Here is a 20093-nt window from a genome sequence, read left to right as displayed (position 1 = left end):
AGGTGCGCCGTGTTCAGCTGAAAAACACCCAAAGTGAAAAAAAAGTCAAACACCTCCCTCTTTTTCATGGGGAGAGATTTATTGACAGGATGACTTGTACCAGAAAAACTGCTTTCTAAAGGACGATGAAGGAGTTTTCAAAAGTTGCCTGATCCAAACTGTTTTCACCCATCCCTTCAACTTCTGCCTCATTGTGATCTCCTTATCTGCAGTGCAGCTGTTTACTAAAAAGACAATGGTGTTAATGTTTATTATCACAAATACTATATTCTCTCAGTTACATTGAAACAGATGCTGGCTTATGCAGGGCTTTATCGTCTCTGATTATTAAGTTTGCACTCGTACAAGAAATCGCTGTAGCTCATCTAAAAAAAAAGAAATTAAACACATTTTGCAGAGGAATCAGTAAAGTAGGCAGTGGCTGCCATGCAAGGTGCCGGCCAGCACATCAGGAGCAGTTTGAGGTTCAGTGTCTTGCCCAAGGACACTTGGACATGCAGACCAGGGGAATTAAACCAGGGACCTTCCAATAACAAGACGCTGGCTCCTACCCCCTGAGCAACAGCTGCCCGTAAGATAGTTGGTACATCACTGTAGTTGGTGGGTTGTTAGCGGTCAGCCAAACAGGCAGGAAGGCAGGTAACTTAAACAAAAAGTGAGACAATCCAAAATTCGAATGATAGAAGCCACAAAAGACGGCTAACAAAAGTCAAGAAATCCAAGAACAGAAGCAAAAAAGAGTACAAACCAGAAGTAACACAAGGAATCAGGAAACAAAAACAGGAAACACATGAAGGGATGATGAGACAGGAAGACAGGAATTAATAAACGAGGGGTGATTACCTGATGGGACACAGGTGAACACAAAAAAGGGGCGGGGAAACAGAAAGGGGGAGGGGTTTATCCTGACAGGAGGCGTAGCTGCCGTTTCCACAAATGTGTCCAAAAAACAAGCACAGTATCCACCCTAAAATAACAGTGTATATTCCTTGACTCAAAAAAAAACTTTACTGCATGAGATTTGTTTCATTCGTCTCACTGGTGACGGAAAAAAAAAAGAGCCCGGCCATCAGCAGAATTGTTGAAAAGCAAAGAATTATTAAATATTCACAGCACATTTCAGTGATAGAAAGGGATGTTAATTACCAAGATTACATCCTTTTCTCTTCTGTGAAGAGACGCTATTGTTTCACGCTCTGAAATTTGTAACGTGTGTTATGTGAAGTGGAGAATGAGGGCCCATTGTTCGGCAGATCTTGAAGCAGGCTCCGTCCTAATCATATCACTCACCACTGCATCTAATAAAAAGAGAGGCTGGAAATGAAGACAAATTGATCCCCCCAACTTGATTTATCGTCTCGGTGTGCCTGCCGTGAATCCAAGAGAGACAGGTGTTTCTCAAATGATCCAAGAGCCGGTGTGTGTGTATGCGTATGTGTGTGTGCGATCGCAGTCTCAAGGCGCCGATATAATCGCAGCTAACTTCATCTCTGCGTTGTTTTGTGCCCAGAATCAAGGGTGCACACCTGGATGGGGAGCCGCTGCCGCGCCATGTTCAGCGAGTAAACAAGACGCAGCGACGGCAGGAGGTTTGTTTGAGGGCTGACCGCCTTGGCAGCAGACAGCCTCAAGAGCAGCTGTCTTTGGTAGATGGTTAAAGACAAACACGCTACACATGTGGCTCGTATAGGTGAGGCACACAGGTTTGTGAACACATCCTGTAAAATCACTCATAAGGGACCTGTTGTATGAATGCTGCAGAGCGTGAGAGTAAATGCGGACTTTTAGATGTGATCTGAAGTATTACAACGTGTTTTCATGCAACAAAGCTAAAAAAACCTTCCGCGCAGAGAGCATCGGCTCCGTTCATTTGTTGGTCCGTCAATGAAAATACCACCGAGAGCTCCCAAAAAAAAAAAAAAACTCAACGAGAAGCTGTCAGCTCGGCTTTTCATTTTTATTTCACCCCGTTCAAACTGTAACTTGAACAACCGAGCCATGATGTGGAAGGGTGGGACGACAGCTCCGCTATTGACCAAAGACTCACATTTCTTATAGTTCCATTTAGAATCTGCTCATTAAAACAAGACTAAAGAGTTTGCGCAGCAGTCCTTTACATCAGTGGAACTCAAAAAACAAAAAATCAACTCCCTTTTCTCCAGAATCACTCTCTGCACCTTTAACTCGCAGGTCCCACTTTCCAGTCATTGTTTAGTGAGCAGGAGGAAAGAAAAAATGCTGTATTGTATGTATTTCAGTCTAGTTTGAGCTCTGTTCGTGTGCACAGGTACTTCGCCCTTGAATAGCTTTTCTTGAGTCTGACCTCTCTTCTTCTTATGAGCAGTCTTCATTGTACTAAAGCGGTAATTCTGAGGCAATAAAAAGGAAACTACAGCAAAGCAGAGACGGCGAACTCAAACGGGGTCATCCAGCTGAAGGACGTTCAGCCTCGCAGCCGTCTGAACTGTCTCAGCTGTCAGCAGCATTATGGCAGCTCAGCGAGCAGCACGTGTTCGCCATCGCTGTCCCGTGGTAACCTTTTGTTTTTTCACAGCACTGTGTATTATCTTCTGCAGCGATTTACGTTTGTCTTCTTGGAAAATACGCTGCATTAGCAAGCAGGATTTCACTGGCTTCCACACCATACATATAAGTCATATTAAGGGATAAGATCAGCATGTGACAAGGTGAACAGGAAGGCGTCTGAACTTAAAGTGGGATTCTTCTGTTGGAGGACACAGACGGACCCTTTGTCTCCTTCCTTCCTGGCCTCCTAATGAATTGGTTTTTAGCCTGTTTTGCAGCACATTATCCTTCCCTCTCCTCCTAATTTTCCAATTTGCTGTGTCATTTATACCTAATTGAGGACCGCACTGGGCTGTATTACTCTCACAAATAGGGTGATATAGTTTATTGAAGGTCTGCTTTATACAGAGAGGCTGGTAAACCAAACATCAATTGTAGACCGTACAGAAGACGGGGATTTTTCCCGGAGGCTGGGGAGCATTGCAAAGAGGCTTTAATTATTTCTCAAAGGCAATCCTGGCCATTGCTCCCGCGCTCATTTTATGGTCACTTTCCTTTTTCTTTCTCTGGAGGAGGTAATGAATGGGGTGAGAATTCACTTTATTTTATCCCTGCTCTGTTCGCCCCTTCCTGATATTTGCATTTTGTATTCGTCTAACCAAATAAGAAAAGCTTGTTTTCAGCCGGGTCCGGCATAGGAATGAATGACGGCGCAAAAAAAAAGAGTGCCGACGCTATTAATGCTTTCCGCATTAAAAGCCTCTGCATGCAGGCTGTGGTGGGCCCTGTTAGGAAAGCGTAGGTTTGTGCCCTTGACTCTCAAAATGCTCATTTGCTTAGGTGCAAAAAAAAAAAGCTCCACATTTCGTAGTCCAAACAGCATTTGTGGAGCTTCCCAGCAAACCAGTGTTGCAGCATTCTCCGAAACAACTGATCATCTTATCTTGAGTTTTAGGTGAACGTGCCATAGATCTCCGAAACACGGCCCTTTAAGAGCGTACACACAACACAGCAACCTGTAAGTCTTTAAGTGACTTTGAGGAACTTGCGGTCACACCTTTGGATAAAAGCGGTCTGATCTGTTGTGAAGATATTTGCGTGGGCGTGCCAGTGGTAAGTGCATTTGTCTTGGAAGCAGGTGACAGGATGGATCACAATGAGGTCATGTATTTATACGTTATTTTATATGCAATGTATGTGATCGGACCTGAGCACAGGAAAGAATAATAACAATAGTCAGGCCTTTGCTGATGGTCTTATTTGCTGTTACAGGTCATTTATAATCATCAGAGGAATCACAAGACTGTTTCATAAACACCTAAAAGTTCCTCGTCGTAACTATCATCGTTATTACATATAATCCAGTCACACCTCAGCTCCTTCCAATGTTTACACCTTTTTCACTAATTATGGTTGAAATTTCAGTTTCAGCTCCATTGGCAAACATTTAAACCTGCATTTTCTAGGCTTCAGCGACAGCTCTTCCTTTTTGTGTTTCGTCCCATCTGCACCACGCCATCTGCAGAATCCTAACAGTCACTCAAATCAATACATCTCATACACACGCCATCCAGAAATGTATGTACTTGTCTTGAATCCCAGGACAGGTTTCATGTCTAACTTCTTTTGGAAACCCAGCGCAAACAAATGCTGCCACGTCTCTCACACAAATGTCTGTATTTCAGAACCGCCGAGGGGCCTCTAAAGCAAAAGTTTATCTCTGTGCAATCAGCAAATGGCATTAACCTCCTGCCTCTCCCCCGGCCTGTTATTTTCAGGCCTTAATTTCCACAGGAATTTTTGGCAGCAGATGTTCCTCTCCACCCCGCCCCATCATCAAGGGTGCCTGAGCGACAGAGGGGCCGCCCATCAAAACGCCATCAGGACCCTGCTGGCCAACAGACGAACACATGCCCAGAATGCGTCATGTGGGGGCCGTTCAGTCCCATTTAACTCTTCCTCCCGTCTGTCACTTCACTTTACCGTCAGCTCGCGTCCACCTAACTCTCCATCACCGAAGCGGACAGAACAAAGCGTTCAGTGACATTTTTTTGTGGTTTATGCTGACAAACCGACTTAGCGAAAGATGAGTCCTGACCTCCTGGATGGCTCGGTATGAATTGAATGAGAGACAGTGGCAGACGGAGGTGTGGGCATGTGAATAAATCGATTAGCGGGGCGCTTGACGGATGGGATTTATAGGAGGCCTCGACGCACCAGAGAATTAATTTCTCTAGGAGAACATGCTTCTGCCAGGTTCATTCGTCTTGGCAGGAAATTTGGCAGTTTCCCCAGGTCTGGGGGCTCAATTAACCGACGGATCCAGCAGTTTGGGGAGGGAACAGCTTTGTTGAGAAATACACCACATTCATGCATCAGACACTTGTGTTAATGATAACAGATTTTGGGAATACAAAATGAGAGAGAGTGTGAGGGATGGCGAGGTTAGAGAAGGGATCGGCGGGGGCTTATTGTGGAACAACAAGACAAAGGGATAAAGAAATGGTTCATCGAACGCTGAGGAAGCTTTAAGATAAACTGTAATATGTTGCATTTCTGTATCAAAATGTCTATGAACAACTACACTTTTAGTTATTTACATTATCCCAAATCTTTTCAAAGTTCTAACTCGGAGGAATCCATAATTTCACTTGAGGAAACAGCAATTTTCATTCGCTTAGCAGCATAGCCACTGTTTAGCGCAACAAAGCTATCTCAAAAGGAGAGAGTCGAGTGCAGAGCCGGAACTTCTGGAGGAATAAACACCTGGAGTCACATTTTCTGATTCCTCTCTGATCCAGGAGTGTTTACCAACAGAAGAAGAGATCAGAAATTACTTTTGGGATTAAAAAGTGGATTTATCTTCACTCCTATTTATCAACCCGACTGCAGCAGTGATCAGCGGAGGTGACATCCGTTGTCAGGTTTTTACGTTCTGTAAGGCTGATTGATGACTGACGCAGGGGGGAAATGTAATTCACCTCATGAGCGTAACATTACAGAGAGAATAGAAGTCTCTGGTGAGTGCTGAGTTTAGTGAGAGTTGACCTGAATCAAACAAACAGATACTCACACCCTCACTATATGTTGCTTGCTAGCATGCAGCTAATGTACAGATAGGTGAACTGGCTGTTTGGGGCAAAGTTACGTGAACAAACACAAATTATCAAACGCACTATTAAACAACCATCATTGTTGATGAAAATCTACGGACGTGACTCGAATGTTCATGGTTGAGGTAATATTTTAGTTTTATTCACACATTTGCAGACTTCCTTCCAGACTCACCGACTCTCTCCTGGAAGTTATAGCGACAGGCTACCAAAATTAACGCACCATTATTTCGAGTACACTCGTGGATTTCCCTCATGTGAACATTGGAAACACTTGGACTATTTTAAGTACACAACTCAACAAAAAAACAAAGTTCTTGTCATTTTTAGACATTCTAATCCAGAATTGTTCCACATATTATATCTTTAACTCAGCATTTCTGGCTCTTACAGCAACTAAATGCCACATGATGTTCACCAGCTAGTTATTTAATCTGTCTGCCGTGCTGCATATGAAAATGGATTTTGATGAGTTAACCAAAACAATGAGCTGAAAGACACTAAACCACTTTGTTGAGCTCATTAATATTCAGTGGATTTATCACTCCGAGATACACGACACATTCCATGCAGCCATGTGATTTATTGTAATTTCAAAAGTACTATTGAATGCAGCTTTTGCAGGAATGCGCTGCTATAAATCTCTAATTTTCTTTGGACTGCCTTAAAGCAGGCGGATATGAAACTACACAGAAGTGTTGAAGCTGTACTGCATCTCCCTCCCACTATCTCAGGTTCCAGTCCCTCATCCTGAACATCTCAGCGGATGATTTATGTAGCAGTGTTGCTCTGTGACCTCAAAATCCGCCCCATCCATACCGCACCTGTCACTGCGCCGCTGCCTGCGTGCTTACTGAAAACCAAGCCATCCGTGCAAAATGGCAATTTTCCACCCACCTAGAGAATAAAAAAAAAAAAAGGATTCAATCCATTCAGAGGCAAAACTAGGAAAATTCTATGATATGTAGAGCAGGTGCGCGAGGGCTCAGTGCTCCGCTAACGAGGGAGCTGAACTGCACGCACCGCTGACCACAACATCTGTCGTTTGCAGGGATCCGGAGTTTGGGTTTTACCTCTGCAACACAGTTTGCACAGCGAGAGACAGCAGATGATGAAGCGCTTAAAGATGGATACAGATGGATGGGACCGGGCCCGGTTTGAGCTGGGGGCACAGAGTTCCCATGCCGTGGCTGGGTAGCATATGATGCATGAGAATCCAGCAGGAATAGCAAAGAGTTCTGCATGTCTGTACGGGCCCAAGGTGAGGCCCGGTCTGACCCAGTTCACCATCCCAGGTGGAAACCCTTAACGAGCTCATCAGGCCTAACGAAGCTTAACAAGCTTCTAATTGGCAGCATTATGATGTCCCCGAAGGTCAGAGTGCAGGTTTGTGTGCCAGCAGCGGGACAGGCTGCCACTTCCTGCCAACAGCAAGTCACATGACCCGCTAATGTCCCTCTGTGTAAACAAAGTCATGAAAGGACAGGAGGAACTTCTGACATAAGCAAAATCAAGTTTGTGTTAACCTATAGAAGAAAGTTACACACAGAAGCGGAGTGGGAATCACTGGTAGCAACTGTAGAACCACGTTTCCTCCATCGGGGAGATTATGTTTTCACCCGTGTCTATTTGTTGTTTGGCTGGTTTGTCAGCAGGATAGCACAAAAACCACTGAATGGATTTGGATGGAGCGTGTGTGTGTCTGTGCAGAAAAAGAAAGAAGCAGGAATTTTTTTCTTTAACATTGAGCGATGGGGCATTTTTGGAGTTATGTTAATTTCTCAGGGAATAATTCATGGATCTTCATGAAAAAGCAGGCGTATTTATGTGGCTGTGAGTGAGAGCAACAAGCTTGAAATATGGTTAAGCGCTGCTATAGAGTTTGATGTTGGATCAGGCTTGACTGAATTAAAGGGAACCTGCTGGGCCGCTACTAGGTACCATTCTAGTTTGATTATTTTCTGAATTTCTGGCATTATCTTAATAGGACAGGCTAGGAATTGGGCAGACAACATGCAGCAAAAGGGCCGGGGCTGCCACAGGTTTAGTACTTTGATGGTTCTTAGAATGAACACCAAGATTACAAGTCATCATCATCATCATCATCATCATCATCATCATCATCATAAGAAGCTGAAGAAGAAGCCAGAGCACAAACAGATTTTACTGTAGTAGATTTTACTTTGTCAGGTGAGCAACAGTTTTATCACTGAGGACGGGTTACAACCACAGGAAGAAGACAACACTCAGAGGATCTGACTTCTCCAGACATTTCTGTGGTGAAATGCTACCACCTACTGGTCCCCATGCAGAGGTACAGCTAGGTGAAGATGGACTCGTCTACAAGAATAATTACAGACTCACACAACTCACTCAGCGTCTCAAAAATCATGATGATCTTCAAAATGTATAAGTTCAGATAATTGTTGCAGAACCTTTACAGTAATCAAACTAGTAATACTTCTTTTACCTGAATAGAGGGTTTTTCATTTTCAACTTGTTCTTACTTCACTAAGTTTTCTTAAATCTGTCAGATCTAGAAGTGTTTTAGTCCTGCATAAAAATTGAGTTACACAGTAACTATTAAATAAAATAAAATATGAATACTAAACAACATCAAAGGTTGGTTAGAAATAAAGGAAAACAAGTGTTTTCATGTTTGAGTCTTTGTAAGGGTAAAAAATATATATATTTAGAGTTATTAATTTGATTACTGTGAACATTCTGCAACAACTAGTTTAATAAATGTTGAAAAGTATCCTGAGGGTTTCTTGGATGTTCAGGAAATATTCAAAACGATACAGTGAAAAATAGGCAATTTTGTACATACAAAGAATCACACAAATTATGAAATTTAGCTCCGAGGACCAAACTTCAAAAGTTCCCTACTCTTTTAGAATCTCACATATAGGTAAAAAGAAAGAAAAAAGAAAAAACAGCTTTAAAATACAAGAATACATTTCTTAAAAGTAATGTTGACAGCCGACGGTTTGGTCACTCAGATCCCACACAGATTTGTGAGGCGATTCTGTCAGGAAGGAAAAACAAAAGAAAGAAATGATGAGAAATAAATCACGCACAAAATATTTCACACCTGAACAGGAGCTAAAGAGTTTCTCCACAAAATGTTGTCCTATACAAGTGATCGATATACCTGCAGCAGCCGAATGCTCCTCAGAGCAGTTTCGTCCAGTGACGACAGGTCCACCGAGTCCATCTGACTGGCCAGGAGCTGAACGCTCTGGATCAACACATTACAAGACATCAGGTCAATACATCAGCCTACACCAAAGTGTTGTCAATTGTCGTTGAATAAATGAACACAATAATCTGATGCAAAAACAAATACAGATCTAACACAAAGATTACAGATGAAAAATACTTCTAGTACTTTTAGATGCTGACACTGCTGGTAAAAACAATGTGATAAAATACTGTTCTATAGGATCCACAAGTCTGAGCCCAGCTAACTGTGCGCTCACCTCTCCGTTGCCGATGGGGACGTTGATGATAATGTCCTCATTTCCTGCTGCAATGGGAGAGCCGTTGACCGAAATGCTGTAGACTCTCTCCTTGTGGCGGGGATTTCTCACAGCGGGGGTCTTGGGAAGCCTGAGGAGATGAAGCAACGTGGTGAATATCATGAATGCCTGACTGTGTATTATAGCTCAGACTTGGAAAAAATACAAGATCCAAGAGAGTAAATTATTTGAGTTGAACACTAGAGATAGCTAAGCGAACTAGCCTCCGGTGCCCAAATAATGTAAAACTCATACAGATCCACTTGCGGATCTATACAGTTTTTTCTAACAATTTTTAAATACTTTTATCACCATCAACTGAAAAAGTATTTACCTATCTCTCTGTAGAATTTCTCCATCCACATAAAGTGACGAAAAATCACTTTATGTGGGTGGAGAATTTAAACCCCAATCAGCAGACTACCCTGCTTTATCAGCCAGGTCACTGAATAAAATGTTGCTGAAATGTTTATATCTGTACGAGTCATCCGTAGGCTACCATGCTGACATTTCTAATATATGTGTGATAGCACGTTCACACTACAGTTTTACGACCCGACTTCCTTGTCGGGAGATCAAGGAGATGGTGGTGAATATAGGCGACAAGACTTTCAAGCCAGTTCTACATCTCAACATGTGTATGCGTGACACCACTGCATATTTCAAAGGAGACCTCAGGATAATTTTCAGTTGTGTTTGTGGTGACCAAAACAGGTATTCTGAAACAAAACCTCATCTTTTCCAAACTCTAATCAAGTGGTCTTTGTGCCTAAACCCAACCAGAGTAAAAACAAAACAGTCACAACATAAAATGGGAAACTGATCCTAATGTAAAAAAAAAGTACGTTTCATATCCGTTGTTTGCAGAAATGTGCATTGCCAAAATTCATTCTGGCTCCAGAATTGTATTAACCTAAATGGCAAAGAACATCATAAATCCTTTCCCAATTTACAACGGATGAGACATCCGTTTTTGCGGAGACAGTGAGAGTAGCAGAAGTGGTGGAGCTTTAACCGTATAATGTTTGCTAACCTTGGGTCGAAGCGTGGGGTGACGAGAGGGGTAGCGCCCATCATAGAACAATCCAGCATACTCCTGGCAGGCGTGACCAGTGGCTTCCTGGTTGATCTGAATTCAGGCAAACACGTTAGCATGATGCTATCAGGCAACTGAACATGAGAAAGATGTAAATAGGCAGCAAACAAAGAAAAAGAGCGGTCGTACCTTCTGATGGAGGCGTTCTGCTTGTTGACGGACAGAGCCTTTGCTCTCTTTGACGTAGTTGGAGGTTTCTTTGTTGCTCTCGCCTGAATTAGAAGTAAGCAGTTAAGTAGTGTACAGTGACTGAATGTATATTTATGATCAATGATGCTCTCAAACACTCAGCTGTGTTTTGACATTACCTTCCTTGTTGTGCTCGGGGTGTTTTCATCCTCTGAACTGGATTTGGCTCCACCCTTTTTCTTTGTGGCTGTTGGGTCAGGGAGAGAATAAATGTTATGAAATCCTCTTCTACCTTTTATTCATTTACTAAAGATGAAATGCCTGACTTGATATAAGAATTGGGACTTGTTAATCTGTATCTATAGTCTTGTTTCATTTCAGAATACTTTCAGAAAACAATCGTTTTAACATACTTTTCTTGACTGATTTAAGAAGCACTGCGTGGTCCTCTGCCATGATGCTGTTAACAATAGCCACTTCTTCTTCTCTCTGTGAATGTTTAACACAGAAAATGTGTGACCGCGTGAGCCAAAGACATTCTGGCATCGTTTTTGGCACACTGCAAATTATGAAATGAGACAGAAAGATCCTCAACTCACCTTTGTGTTATCCACTTCTGGTGACTTTGGTTTCTCAGGCTCTACACAGGGACGGTACATGATTTTCATTTAGTGACAACTACGTATAACATGCCTAAGGAGTCATGAAACTTATTCAAGAATGTTCAAATGTTACATAAAACAAAAACTGTTATTTATTTATGAGACTGGGTCCAAATGTCAGAAGAAGCCTCTTTGGCATACATGCAATATTTAATTGGGGGTTTGAGTGAGAGTTTGTGTCAACTTACTAATATGTTCCAGCCAGCACATTTGCCTGACAGCCTTGGGGAGCTTAATGAGCGCCATGTTGTAGCTGTTGTCAACATCTTTCAGCAGCTGGTTGATCTTCTCTTTCAGCTGTACAACCCTTGTCTCCACTGTGAAAACATAACAGCCGTTGTCGTTCATGCCAGCAGACAGATAGTCCAAAGTGGCTCCATATTACAAAACATGATTGAGCAGTAATAATCACAACCTGATTATAATTAGCACGACCCCCCCACCCCCACCCGATGTTTACCAATAAGTTACAAGAAATTGCTGTACATAAGGGTCAAACATATTTTAAAGAGAGTATTGCCATTACAGAGCACACTGATGTGTTCACTTTGCAGCTATACAATGTCAGACTCAGTGTGTGTCTTGGTCACAATGCAACCAATTTGAAAGGGTCCAACACACAAATGAAGTAAACGTTGGTAGTTTTATTTCTGTATCCTTCTAATCTCTTTACTCTCAAATGCCAATTAATGTGTCTCCCTCTGTAATAATACAACATTTTGAAAGGCCCTTTTTCATACTTTGGGGTCACCGATGGTATAGTCCTAATAGTATATCCAGGGTTTCCAAGTCCACTTGTTATAAGTGACTTTGAGTTTGTTTTTCTGTAGAGTTGCTAACAAATATTGGAAGTGGTGGGTGGCCTGTTTTTGGGCATCATTCTCAAGTATTGCTCCGTCACCTGTCTCTCGTAGTTTTTCAGGCCCCTTTCCCCATGCACAACACATACACAGGTGACTTTTCAAATCAGAACAGTACAATTTATGAAAGGTTTTCAGCTAGTTGGTGCACAATGCCAGGGACAAAGTGGGCGAAAAATTCAGGAAAAATATACAGGAAGGGTGAGAGAAAGAGGCTGTATTGAAGAGCTAGATTTCACCTTAAGTGAGAGCTGCTACAAAGGCACTCTGCAGATACTGTAAGGGAAATGGGCAATGCATGCACATCATGCACATCTTCTTCAACGTGCCAGCTTACATGGGTAATAATGGTTACTTGATATAGTATATGAATGTGCATGGACATGCAATAAAAGTCAAATGAAATGTGTTGGATTGTTTTGGGGGGCCAAAAATATGAACTTTTTTATTTTTGATACTTCACAGAATACAACCCTGTACTTCATGCATAGACTGTAAATACAGTTAAACATGAACAAATGTGTATACACACACACACACACACACACAAACACAATAAAGTCGCCTGTTCCATAGACCTGCTTGCTTGTTTGTCCCCTGAGATCTGGCAACATGGCCCAGTAACATACAGCAAGCTTACTTAGGACTGGCGGTCGGTGAAATTGGTTTAGTTGGTTTACCAAGTTTATGTGTTTATACTGCAGTGTACTGTTTCTTAAAACATAAGTAAATGATAGTTAACGTTACCCTCGTTGTCGAAGTCCTGAAGAAAAGCCTCCAGCTTGGCCGACTTCTGGTCGTTTTTCCGTTTGGTTGTTCTCTTCCTGGGAGCCATGTCTGCATGGATAGGAAAAGGACAGAATACAAGTCAATTTATCAACACTATACAAAACTGTAGTTATATCATCGGCTTACACGTTGTTGCTTTAGGATCTAACTGTATCCATCCACCATTTTAAGAAGAAACTGCCAACACGTTAGCAAGCTAACAGTTAGTGCTAACGTCACTTGCTCTGCTAGTTAGTTAGCCAGACCATTAGCTTGCTCCGCAATTTGGCTAACTTGTTTACTGACAGTTTCCTTCACGCACACACACATTTAACACAACTCTCTCATATTCCCGTTTTACCGTGGCGAGAAGTATTGTATCGACATTTTAATACCTGATAATGTTTTTCCTCCTCGGGACACCGGACTACCTTCCTTTACAAAGCCGTTTTCAAAAATCCGCGCGAGGAGGGGCCATACGCACAGTGAGCCAATCAGAGCGCTCTTTTGCCTTACGCCACGAAAACAGGTTTCTCGACCTATCACAGCACAGAACGTCAGTGTTTACATCAGGAGGGCGGAAGTAAGTCCAGGCAACATGGTAGCAATGTGATCACGTTAGCAGCGGATGCTTCCACACTTTGAAGGATTACAGAAACCGTTTAAGGGGTCGTGTTGCGCGAAAAAGAACCGAAATAATTTTAACACAAGTATCCAATTATTTAGCACGCGTGGTTTTCATATTTTGCTCAACTTATGTTGAAAATCAGCGCCTGAAATGTCAAAACCCGCCCTGCTATCACTTCATCAAGCCCTGAGGAAAAGCTTCCAGGGTCTTGAAAGCAATCAGAAAGTATGGAGTGACGTGTTGGCGGAGTGCAGCCCTCTGATGGTGTCTCTCGGGAATTTGGCAGAGCAGTGGAGAGCGCTTTCCAACGTCCAGCTGTCCAACACACCGCTCAGAGACTTCCCTGACCTGGAGGAACGGCTGCGATTCAAGCTCGTACAAGCCACGGATACAGTGCTCTGCAAACTCAATGGGAAGATGTAAGTAGCTTGGCAAGCAAAAATTGTTAAATTGTTTAACTGTAGTGATGATGCATAGACTCACCTCTCTGATTGTTCTCAATACCTCAATGAGATGTGCTGTAATACAGACATTAACGTGACTTCTGTTTTTTGGCATTTAGCTGATGTGATTGGTTATCACTCAGTTTTTTGTGTGATGATTTAACTGGACACAGTTATTGAGTAATGTGCTCCATGTGAAGAAAAGTTTAGAACAAGATGTTTCACCTATGCTATCCATCCTCCCTCCTCCCTTCAGGTCTTCTCTCCAGTCTGTCAGAGACTCCATCAGTAACCAGGTCTCTGCAGTCTTCCAGCTCTACGAGGAGAACACAGACAGTCTGGATCTGCTCACAGTAACCGAGCGCTCGGTCACCGCCCCGTCCCTCTCTGACATGCTGGAGTGGCTGCAGGACGCCGAGCGGCACTATCGAGAACAGTATCCTTTCTGTTCATGTTCACATTGGGTTGGGTTTTCCTTCTATTCAGGGTCTGTTTTTCCTCAAGTCATGTTCAGATTTCTGAGGAGGAAGACTCTGCTGCAGACACTGAGAGCAGACGATCTCTCCCTTTTAGAGTCTGCTCCAAAAAGATGGAAATCCTTTGAATCTCCTAGTGCAGAAGACCGCATCACAGGTATAATGTCTTACATAATGTTGATACCTTCACTGACATGTCACTCTCCTCAAATAACTGATTACTACATATGACAAGTTAATTCAGTTTAAAGGTCCCATATGGTGGAAAGTGAGATTTTTTATGTCTGTTTGGATTTATTAAGCACAACAATTCAGAAACTGTGCTTTTAAACAAGCCATGAAATCCTGCCTAAGGTTGTGACGACACAACATATACAGTCACTGCTCCCTAGGACAGTTGTGGTTGTAAAAACACCTGCACAGCTGATGCAGAAACACAGGTGGGCGGAGCTTTCTCATGCCTGTGAGAGCTGACCAATCAGAGCAGACTGAGCGTTTCTGGAGATGGGTCTTAAAAAGACAGGCACTGAATAAGAGCATTGTGAAGACGGTGAATAAAGGTGTTGCAGCAATTCATAGTATTGGATGAGTAATGTGTTTTTGAACTTAAGCTTGTAAACATTTTCAAGTAGTGTTATATTCATGAATGACCTGGATGACTGAGAACCTTCATCAACATTTTCTAGTAGACAACCAAAATGAAAGTACAAACCTGAAAATGAGTGTGATATGGGACCTTTAAAACTGTGTGACTTTTAAGAACCATTTGTTATGGCCCACACTAGAATTGTTTCGCCACCATCAGGAACTGACACTTCATCTTGGGTTTTTCAGGCAATTCTGTTTTGGTTAAATTTCTTTCATTACCGTGGATAATAGTCCAACCTATGTGAAGTCATGTAAAGACTGTGCCTCAGTGGGAAGTTTTGACAGCAATATCCTTTTATTAGAAATCAGAAATGTTACTTTTTCCATTTTCAGGTATTATTTTTATACTAATTGGCTAAAATCTTTAAAAAATCAGTTTGTGTGGGATGTGTTTTTAGTTTTATTACATGTTTTTACTTCTATTTTGATTTTTAGAAAAAAAAAAAATTTCATACCACTATTTTATTTTGATATGTTTGATAAGAAAGATACTTTCTGATGTATTTGTGCCCGCCTCCGATTGCCGGTTAATCCCTTTTAAACCGGTTAAATTCTTAACAACAATTAACATCCCTGGTCAGTTTTGTGGGTGCATGTTAAATAAATGGTGCCAAAGATTTGTAGAAAAATTAATGACTTTTTGTGTATTCTTTCAGATACACTTTGCAAAGTTTCCTTCTTCATCAAGTCCTAGTGAAGAAAGTAAAAAGCAACTGTGGACTCAAGTGGAACCACGATCCATCCTGTGAATCTGACCGCATTCAGCGACGAGGCTCGACGAGAGGAGCGGGATGGTTAATAGACGTACATGTATACCTCAGATGGACGCAATTCCTGTGGATGGAGAAGATGCTTTCTTTTCCACAAAAAAAGGACCCTGTGGCGATATTTCACACTTGATTGATGACATGAAAATCACTGCATCACTGTGGTGGTCAGAATTGCCCAAACCAAATGTGTTTTCAAGAACAACCAGCACAGACAAGGATAGAGAGCGTTGTAGAAGAGTTTGTGAAGCACACTTTGACAAACTTGTTTTTATTTCACACTTTCGATGTAGGCACACTCGAGGTAATGACATCGTCGGAGAACAACTGCATGAGAAATCACCGCAATCTTCACAACAGAGGCCATCATAAGAGCCATCGTAGCAGTCATACTTTTCTGTGAATGCTGATGATTGGACATCATAGGCAATGGGCTTTCTTCAGGCACTACCATAAATTACAGTGCAGTAAAAGTCAAAATTTCAAACAAAACAGAATACAAGTTGAACATGACAAAGAGATATACAAAATAAGCAAAATATACGTTAAATATGTTCATAAATATATAGATTTCAATTTATAGCTCAAAGTTCACAGACTTAAAACTTAAGACAGGGCTAATGTAGGAAAAATCAGAGTTTTTGACAGCTTTAACACTTCCTTATCCTCCTCTTATACATACTCCTTTAAAGGTAGACTGTTAGACGTGATGGGTTTTGGGGGATCAGGCGCTGAAGCGGGCGAATTCGCAAAGCTCCGGCCTATGTAGCCCCTGCGGTACCGGCCACCCCTCTCCATGAGGGGGCAGGTGCTGCTCAACACGGCTCCGCTGATCATCAGGATGACCGCAGACGCCCAGCCCAGATAAATAGCCTGGCCCAGCTCTCTTTTGTGCATCAAGGGCACGTTGGGGTTGTAGAAGTCCTGGACGACGGTGTTGGCGGTCCAGGAAACGGGAATCAGCACGCACAGGCCGGTCAGAATGAAGAGAACCCCGCCTGAGAGCGCGATGCCCGCCTTGGCGCGGCGGTCGTCCCCGGCGCAGGTGGTGCACTTCATGCCGCAGCAGGACACGGTGCAGGAGAGCCAGCCCATGAAGATGGCCAGGCACATGAGGGCGCGGGCGGCCTGGATGTCCGGGGGCAGGGCCAGCATGGAGTCGTATGTCTTACACTGCATGTGACCTGTGGTCTGGTAGATGCAGTTCATCCAGATGCCTTCCCACTTGATCTCCGAGGTCAGGATGTTGCTGCCGATGAAGGCCGAGACCTTCCACTGAGGCAAGGCAGTGACGGCGATCGCCATGATCCAGCCAGTCACCGCGCAGGTGAAGCTGATCAGCTGCATGCCAGTGTTCACCATGATGACCTCCTTTTGTGCGCCTCTTCTTTGTCTGCAACGGGCGCCTCTTATGGGATATCTAATGTTCTAAGTTTCTTTTAGTCTTTAAAGTCCACTCCTTTGGTTTACTTGCCCCCCTTTCCTTTACTCCTCGGTCAAGCTTCCTACAGTCTTTGCCCTAATGTCACTTTCTCAGCAGCCATTTTCCTCTCTTTTCCTCTTCCTCTTCAACATCTGCTCGCTCTGTTCACCTCCTCGTGTCCTCGATTATCCAGAAGCGATCGCTGGCTTTCTCGCGGCAGTCGTCCACCTTTCCAAAAGCGTCAGACGCTCGCACACTTTCTCCTGCTTTCCATTCCTGAGCTCGAGTCAATGCATTATTGAGTACCCGATAGCTGTGCAGCCACCTGTGGCAGCCCCGCAGAGGCAGGATCGATCGGGCTTCGCGTTCCGGGCCCAGTGAATGAAATGGATCTCAGCCAGGTTTTTTTCTTCAAATTTCTTTGAGGAAGTGGCTCCTTGGCTTCAGCTCTGGATCAACTGTTGCTGAGCTGCGGAGTCCTGTCAGTGTCACACTCCTGGTTTCGGTGTAGCCTTACCGAGATGGATCAGACCGATAGAACCTGATACTTGGATTCGAGGCCACTGAAGCTGCTGTGAGTGTACCCTGTCACCTCAAGGTTGAAAATAGTGATGACACGATAGCTTTTTTTTTTTTACCTCTTGGTTGACAGAAATCCAGTGTTTAGTCCTCGTGGAGTAAATGAAACGAACATCCTGTCAGCTCAAAAGAGGTTATTCCAGAGCAGATTTTAAAGGCTTAATTGTGCCTCTAATCCCGAAAAAAAGAGCAGGTTTCCAGAGGAAAACAGCAGGCAGGACTCGTCATCAGATGCTTCTGCTGCTGCTGCTGCCTGAAGTGTCTCCTTGTTGACAATAAAACGGCGCTGAGGTCCAAGCCTTGATGAGGCCACTTCAGACTTCACCCTCCCCCCCCAAACCGCTTCCTCCGGTGCAGCCCAAATGGGTCAGTGCAGTTCCAATGAGGGTATAAATAACAAATCAGGTTTGCGTAATGAGACTTCTGGGTAAATAGAGCATCGGTTCACTCCCTTCCATCTTCGGTTGTTGACAGTCAAACCTGCGAGAGAAACACTGAACCCCAGGAAAAAAAAAAAATCCCCCAGCGATGCGGGCGGGAGGGAGGGTAGGAGGGCAAAAGAGGGTGAGACAACAAAAGAAGGGAGGGAGGGATGGATGGACGAGGATGGAGAGCTGTCCGTAGATGGATCAGTTAACACAAAGACAACATTGGGGGGGGGGGCCTCTACAATGAGGATTACACACTTTGTGTCGCACAAACTCGCACGTGTGTGTTTTTAAAGGAGCTTTCACAAAAAATAGCTTTCACTTGGCTCTTTTTTGTCTGCAGTGAAAAGGGAGAAACAGCCTCACAAAAGGAGGCATTTGGGTTTGTGTGTTTTTTTTTTCTTCCCTAACAGCGTTGATGGTTTAAAACGCTGAAAAGCCAGGGGGCAGAAAAATGCACAGGTGAAAAATAAAAGTCACTTGTGTTGTGTGATCGCAAACAGTGTCACCTAGACAAAGGAAATCCCTGAAAACCCAGAATTCTTCCATTTCAAACAAATTCCACAAATTCTTGCTGAAACATGGTTGGTGTTAGGAGGTTTATTATGATTTTTTATTAATATCTTGTTAAATAAACAGCCAAAGGAGCAATGAAAGAAAGAAAGAAAGAAAGAAAAAAAACCCTAGCCCCTGAATGTAACAGAAGGATCTGACAGCAGCTCTTTGTCTTCATATTCAGAAATCTCCCCTCTATCCGAGGCCGCTCTCGCTCCATCTGCATTACACTGAACCTTGGTGTGCCACTGTGCCGATGAATTAAATATCGTGGCATCAAGATCTGTGGTTCAGGTTTCCTTTCTTCTGTAGCCTCCGCTCTCCTTGGTAACTGTGGCCATGACAACCGGCCGGGGAAACAGGAAACGGGAGAGGAGAGGGGGTGATACACAAAAGGGGGGGAGCAGAGGAAGGTGACACATACCAATGATGGCCGACCAGTCTGAGCAAACAGAAAGGTGTTTGCCTGTAGAGGCACAACACAGAGCTGTAGTGAAGTTACAGCACAGGTTACACCAGGCAGCCTGATGTTTGGTTATAAAGAGAGGAATGGTTGAGTCTTGTTGAGCTGTTTACACCATGTTGTTGTGGTCATGTCACCACATGGGGGTTTGTTGGTATTCAGTGGTGCCTTACAGACATAAAAAAGTAATGTAAAAAAAACCTCATTTCAAAACTGTGTCAAGACTTGAATGTTGATGTCTGATGTCAATATTAACACACATATGGAAAATGCAAGATAAAGTGTTTTTTTATCAATTCTTTGTTTTCTCAATACCTCCATGAAAAGGTCGGCCATCAACAGAAGTTTACTCGCAACTAAATGTTCTGAAATACTGATAATAAAAGTGTGTTATTCAAGTTTTCATTTTATACAGTTTGCTCTTGTAATTCAATCTTTCATAGTACATGATGTCGTGTGGATCACTTTTTTTAAGCATCAAGTAGGGGAAGCACTGCGATTTCTGACTTAAGCCTGAAACCTCTGTGTGCGAGTGGACTGCTGGTAGTAGTCCACTTACATTAGATATTTAGTAGATAGAATTGATCATAAGAGATATTTTTCACGCTACTGAATATTGAACAGCTATGTGAGGACCTGCTCTGACTGTATTTTGATTTATAAAGTTATTTCTCACCTGGCTGGCTCTCTAGAGTTTAGAGGGAGAGCACCAGTGACAGACGAGCTGGACTTAATGTAATATACTTACTGAATATCTACCTGTAAAATTGGTTGGAGATATCCTTTAATGTGTAAGCATCAATAATTTTACATGCTGAAGTGTTTAAAAAAGGTCTTGGGAGTACTACCTTTTATTAGAAGTACTAAAGCCTTTTGTGGCTCCAGAGAAAGCTACGTGTAATCTGATAATGTGCCTCCAATACCCACAATGCAATTTAGCAACTAAGTGATGTCAATGAAGGCAGTTTATCAGACTACATGCCACTAAAGGCTTTATACTACTTTTTC

General features: G+C 42.9%; 3 protein-coding genes across 3 annotated transcripts; 1 reads left to right on the top strand and 2 right to left on the bottom strand.

Moving 5' to 3' along the window:
• Window positions 1-7800: 7800 nt before the first annotated feature.
• Window positions 7801-13186, bottom strand: cdca8 (cell division cycle associated 8). Its single transcript, XM_030412907.1, has 11 exons — window positions 13071-13186; window positions 12655-12744; window positions 11236-11364; window positions 10985-11025; window positions 10799-10874; window positions 10565-10632; window positions 10386-10468; window positions 10194-10289; window positions 9122-9251; window positions 8794-8880; window positions 7801-8667 (listed from the first exon to the last, which is right to left on the bottom strand). Exons 2-11 carry the CDS (start codon window positions 12740-12742, stop codon window positions 8638-8640), a joined length of 828 nt encoding a protein of 275 aa, XP_030268767.1. The 5' UTR covers window positions 12743-12744; window positions 13071-13186; the 3' UTR covers window positions 7801-8637.
• Window positions 13187-13243: 57 nt separating this feature from the next.
• airim (AFG2 interacting ribosome maturation factor) lies at window positions 13244-15904 on the top strand. Its single transcript, XM_030412909.1, has 4 exons — window positions 13244-13722; window positions 14003-14182; window positions 14261-14379; window positions 15527-15904. Exons 1-4 carry the CDS (start codon window positions 13454-13456, stop codon window positions 15562-15564), a joined length of 606 nt encoding a protein of 201 aa, XP_030268769.1. The 5' UTR covers window positions 13244-13453; the 3' UTR covers window positions 15565-15904.
• On the bottom strand, window positions 15883-18153 carry cldn35 (claudin 35). The gene has a single exon (XM_030412908.1). It carries the CDS (start codon window positions 16997-16999, stop codon window positions 16310-16312), a length of 690 nt encoding a protein of 229 aa, XP_030268768.1. The 5' UTR covers window positions 17000-18153; the 3' UTR covers window positions 15883-16309.
• Between the last annotated feature and the right edge of the window lie 1940 nt (window positions 18154-20093).

The sequence above is a fragment of the Sparus aurata genome, chromosome 3, assembly GCF_900880675.1.
Source record: "Sparus aurata chromosome 3, fSpaAur1.1, whole genome shotgun sequence".
NCBI classification, from domain to species: domain Eukaryota; kingdom Metazoa; phylum Chordata; class Actinopteri; order Spariformes; family Sparidae; genus Sparus; species Sparus aurata.
Note: the sequence above shows the minus strand (reverse complement) of the source record. Positions and strands in the feature narration are given on the sequence as shown.

What these genes read in the sequence shown, in the direction of transcription:
- cdca8 (XM_030412907.1), bottom strand. Translation starts at nt 12,742, where the DNA reads ATGGCTCCCAGGAAGAGAACAACCAAACGGAAAAACGACCAGAAGTCG. An exon ending in GTGCTGGCTGGAACATATTA is followed by an intron (nt 11,026 to 11,235) that starts GTAAGTTGACAC and finishes GTCCCTGTGTAG; the next exon opens with AGCCTGAGAAACCAAAGTCA. An exon ending in TCCCCATCGGCAACGGAGAG is followed by an intron (nt 8,881 to 9,121) that starts GTGAGCGCACAG and finishes GTGTTGATCCAG; the next exon opens with AGCGTTCAGCTCCTGGCCAG.
- airim (XM_030412909.1), top strand. Translation starts at nt 13,454, where the DNA reads ATGTCAAAACCCGCCCTGCTATCACTTCATCAAGCCCTGAGGAAAAGC. An exon ending in GAGCGGCACTATCGAGAACA is followed by an intron (nt 14,183 to 14,260) that starts GTATCCTTTCTG and finishes AGTCATGTTCAG; the next exon opens with ATTTCTGAGGAGGAAGACTC. An exon ending in TGCAGAAGACCGCATCACAG is followed by an intron (nt 14,380 to 15,526) that starts GTATAATGTCTT and finishes GTATTCTTTCAG; the next exon opens with ATACACTTTGCAAAGTTTCC.
- cldn35 (XM_030412908.1), bottom strand. Translation starts at nt 16,999, where the DNA reads ATGGTGAACACTGGCATGCAGCTGATCAGCTTCACCTGCGCGGTGACT.